Source organism: Gavialis gangeticus, unplaced genomic scaffold (genome assembly GCF_001723915.1).
Source record: "Gavialis gangeticus isolate Ggan-Ray unplaced genomic scaffold, GavGan_comp1, whole genome shotgun sequence".
Classification (NCBI taxonomy): Eukaryota; Metazoa; Chordata; order Crocodylia; family Gavialidae; genus Gavialis; species Gavialis gangeticus.
This window is the reverse complement of record NW_017729022.1, coordinates 63,535,251-63,539,411: the sequence shown is the minus strand read 5'-3', so window position 1 is coordinate 63,539,411 and position 4,161 is coordinate 63,535,251. Positions and strand designations below refer to the sequence as shown.

Here is a 4,161-nt window from a genome sequence, read left to right as displayed (position 1 = left end):
TTCATTGACAGATTAGTTTAGGAAAGCCTTAAGAATTTTAGAAACCTACCTAATTGCTTGTAGGTATTTTGTATGAGCACACAATCATTCAGGACAATCTACCTGCTTGTCATCTTAAAGGAACTCCGGATAAGAAATGCCGGCAGTATAATAATAGGATATTAATATATTCCCTTCCTCCTACAGAACACGCTAATGATAAGCATTCTGCCAGTGACAACTGAGGTGTTGCAGTTTCCTTTTCTGAAAGAACCCCAGATTGGAGCCCTCCTTGCATGTCAATGCTGATATGCAGATGACTTCTTCAGAAAATCCAAGATTCAGGCATTCTCCTTTGGAGACAGTGAGCATCACGCTGAAAAGAAAGTTTCCCCTCCTAAAGAAGGCTCATGGCAGAACACCAGAGTCTTGAAATGTCCTGCCTTCTGCTCCTCTTATCTTTGCTTTTCTCTTCCAGTCAACCTCTGGAGTACAGCACACCTAAGGAAGCTTCCTGCCCCTGTCGTGGGCTATGGCAGAGTCAGTAGATAATGCTCTTTGTGAGAAGTTTGAGGCCAATGCATTCGCTAAGCACCGATGTCAGAACTGTTTTCAAGCTGCTGGTGTTCACCAGCACAATGACCAGGTGAGCTTATCACCTGCCCCAGAGGGCTATGAATCTTTCATGAGAGGCCCTATTGTTTTAGGCTTTGGCTGCCTGAGTTTTCTTGAATGGAAATTCCCAGCACAGAGGCCCAGAGGGACTTTTTGGTTTTTCTGGGTTTCACTGAAGAGGATGTAAGAGGGAAGAGATTTCAGAAGTGCACAAGATCCGTTATTTAAACATGTCCCAGTGCTCTGATAATCCCTGATGGAGGTCCAGTATTGGTGGGGAAGGAGGGATGGGCTGAAGCAGAATGCAGAATCCCAAGACTAGAACAGCAGGAGGTATTGATGATCATGACTGAGATTGGGAGGCAAGGGGGCAGGACGAGAACGCCAAGGCCTAATGCAAGGTTGTGACTGGGTTGTAGTCTGAAATGTGTGCAGTAAGAGTGTGTTCCATGTTTCCCTTTGCCAGTGGGAAAAGGAAAGGCATTGGTGCTGAAAGCGGAAAGAACTCCAAGCCTTTCGCCTGTTGATTGTATGCGTCAGCCCAAGTTAGTGGTCACTGAAATTCTGATGGCTTTTGATGCCTACATCACTGAATATATCAGTGGTTCTAAATCTGTTTAGACTGAAGGCACCCCTCATTAGACCAGAAGCTCCCCTCAGAAAAGGACAGCTCCCAGTTTTCTCAAATTTTTTGACTGCAGGAAAATAATAGAGCAATTCTCCTGTTGCAAAGAACTCAGAAAGACCTCAACAGTGCAAAATGGTTTTAACATTGTGAATTCCTATTTGAAATCTCTGGGTTTAACTTGTGAATCTTGTTTGCACACCTAACAGTGCTGACCTTGTGTTGCACCATGTGGCACCCTTGAAAGGAACTCAAGACATCCCAGGGTGCCGCAGCACTTGGTTGAGAATCACTGGAATACACCACTGCCACTGACCCTGATCAGTCCTCTTGCTGGCAGTGTCTGCACCTAGAACTGAATCAGGGAGACTCAGCTTGTCTCTTGTCCCTAGAGCCAGGGCGAGGGGTTAGCAGGGCTGAGTGCTGGTGAAGCTCACATTGCAGCAACTCCACTGTACCTGTCTGGAGGATTAAGAACTTAACTTTGATCCCCAGGGCTGTCAATCCAGTGCATTTCTACAGTGCTCAGTGTACCGAAGCACTGACAGCCAGGTGTGTCATCGGTCGGCTGCTTGGCCTGCTGCTCGCTAGGGGAGTGTGATGCTCTATCCCATGCTGGGGGGTGCTAGGTGGTTTCATGTTAGCACAGGGTTTCGTGTTGTTCATTGTTCTCTGGGAGCGATTGGCCCAGGATTATGAAATAATAATGAGGCTCCCTCTCTCTCTCTGGCCCTGAGCCTCTAGAGTTACCTCTGCCCTGCCTGCGATCTGCTCAGAGCCGTCTCCTCTGAGCGAATCCTGGCGTGGGCAAGACAATGGAGGGAAAGCGGCGCTGACAGCTAGGCTGCTACGAACCTTCCCTCTTGCTGCTTGTAAGCTGTGAAGGTAACTGGGTTGGGGAGGAGAGGCCAGCACCCTGGGGAAATGCCAGAGCTCTCACAGGGCCAGTCCGAGAGGGGCTTTGTCTCCAGGCCTCCATTCTGAGTACACCTCCCACCCTGCTCTGCTGCACATGGCGCCTTGTCAAAAATCCATCAGGGTGGAGAAGGACCAGGTGACAAGCAGCTCCCACCAGCCTGGGCATCAGTTCTCATGCACTGTGCTGGGGGGAGGGGAGGTGATCAGACACTGGCCTACTGCACAGAACCAAACTCTGGTATTTCCTGCTTGCCTGGTAAGCCTGAGAGAAGACACCTTTTCACAGGGCATTAATCTGATCAGCTTAATTCCCAGGTTTTCCCCAGCAAAGGTCCCCTCCTTTTCCTTTGAGGCTCAGCACCTCAGCTCTTCCATTTCCCTGCCCTGCCCTTCCAGGGTTTGGTTGGATTCAGTGCTCCCAACTCCCTTCTCTCTAACTTCCACTGTGATCTCTGGCATGGGGTGACTATGGCTGAGAGAGATGGCCAAAGTCAAATAGCCCGTCTCTCGAGTGCCAGGGAGGGAGAAAGCAGCCTAAATGTGAGAGACTACCTGACAGAGAGAAGATCTAAGGCCCCTGGAGATGGTCTGATATTTGAGAGGTCCCCCAAGAGCTGGGGAACTGGATGATGTAGGAATAAATGTTTCTCTTGGAAGAGGAGGAAGAAGATAATGATAAGAGAAGCAAGGTTCCCACTAGCCCTTGCAATAGAGGGGGCATGATTACCCATCCCTTTCCCCACCCCCCAGGCACCAGAAGAACATGCAGTGGAGGCTCCATACTGTGATCCTGAAAGTGGGCCAGACCCCGGTGGACCCTGGGATCCCTTGTGCATCTTAGCACCCCGCTGTGAGCTCTACGTGTGTGCAAGGTCTGAAAGCAGGACTGAGAGGTAGGTATTACACCTGGGGAGGAGAACTCTTGGAAGCATTGCTTGATGCAGATCCCTATGGTATGAATAACAAAGGGGGAGCAAAGCTTGTAGCCTGATAGCAGAGGGGAGGTAGATGTTTTTCTATGGATCCCTGCACCCTGGGCAAGGAGTAGATGGAATAGAGAGAACTCGCCATCCTCAACTACCTGGGATCCTCACTGGCAGTCCCAGTGGAGGTTAAGGACTGTGTGGTCCATGGAGATTGAAGGGCCTTCTTCTTCCACTGTGTCAGAGTAGGAGCAAGGCCCACTGACAGACCCAGGCTGGACCTGCTCCCAAGATGCAGGACTTGGGTCTCCAGCATTGTCAATCTGGCTTCATTCAGCCACATGGGAAGTATTGTGTATTCACAAGGATACTGTCCTATGCACTCAGCAATCCAGCCCCCTCAGCCCAAGCTACGTGTATTGATTTGCCTGTCCCTCAGCTGGCAGGAGAGCTTGGCATATACCCAGTTCAGCAGCAAGACTGAAGATGGCCCCAGAGAGACCAGCACCAGTATCAACACCGATGCCAGCACCAGTACTGGACCTGACACCACACTCTCCAGGGTGAGGCTGAAGGAGAAGGAGTTTCCTCTCCTCTTATGGTCTGACCAGTTGATTTGCCCCTGTGCCTTAAACCCACGCCCCTATTCCCACCACCCACCACCTTTCCCGGACTCCTTCGGAGGCACGAAGAACCCCAGGGAGGCAGGGTCAGTATGCCCCTATGGGGAATTGGCAGGGTGCTGATTACATGGTGGAGGGGAGGGGGACGCGGACAGATACTTGCCAAAGGGCAAAGCCCACAGGACCTTTAATACCCATAAGTAAAGTCCTCCAAATAGCACATCAGCTAACTAATGCTGGGCATCCCACTCTTCATTCTCCACTCTCATGCCATTGTCCCTCCCCTACTTCCTCCATCCCCATACCCACTGGCTGACACCAGGCCTGCAGTGTCTCATTATCTCCAGCACCGTTGCTCTATACCATTTGCTGCCCTGCCCCCTAACCAATACCTTCTCCAAACTGGCTTTCTTGGCCATTCCCTACCAAGCTTAGTGAAGGCCTAGAATGGTTGTGTGCTGCCCACAGCCAGCACTTC

General features: G+C 50.7%; 1 protein-coding gene across 1 annotated transcript in view; it reads left to right on the top strand.

Moving 5' to 3' along the window:
• TRIOBP (TRIO and F-actin binding protein) overlaps positions 1-4,161 on the top strand; it is a 59,278-nt gene that overhangs the window by 6,455 nt on the left and 48,662 nt on the right. The window contains exons 2-5 of the mRNA XM_019515239.1: positions 187-343; positions 458-625; positions 2,888-3,030; positions 3,500-3,623. Of these exons, the coding sequence (XP_019370784.1) occupies positions 512-625; positions 2,888-3,030; positions 3,500-3,623 (381 nt within the window). The 5' untranslated portion in view covers positions 187-343; positions 458-511. The remainder of the gene's footprint in view (positions 1-186; positions 344-457; positions 626-2,887; positions 3,031-3,499; positions 3,624-4,161) is intronic.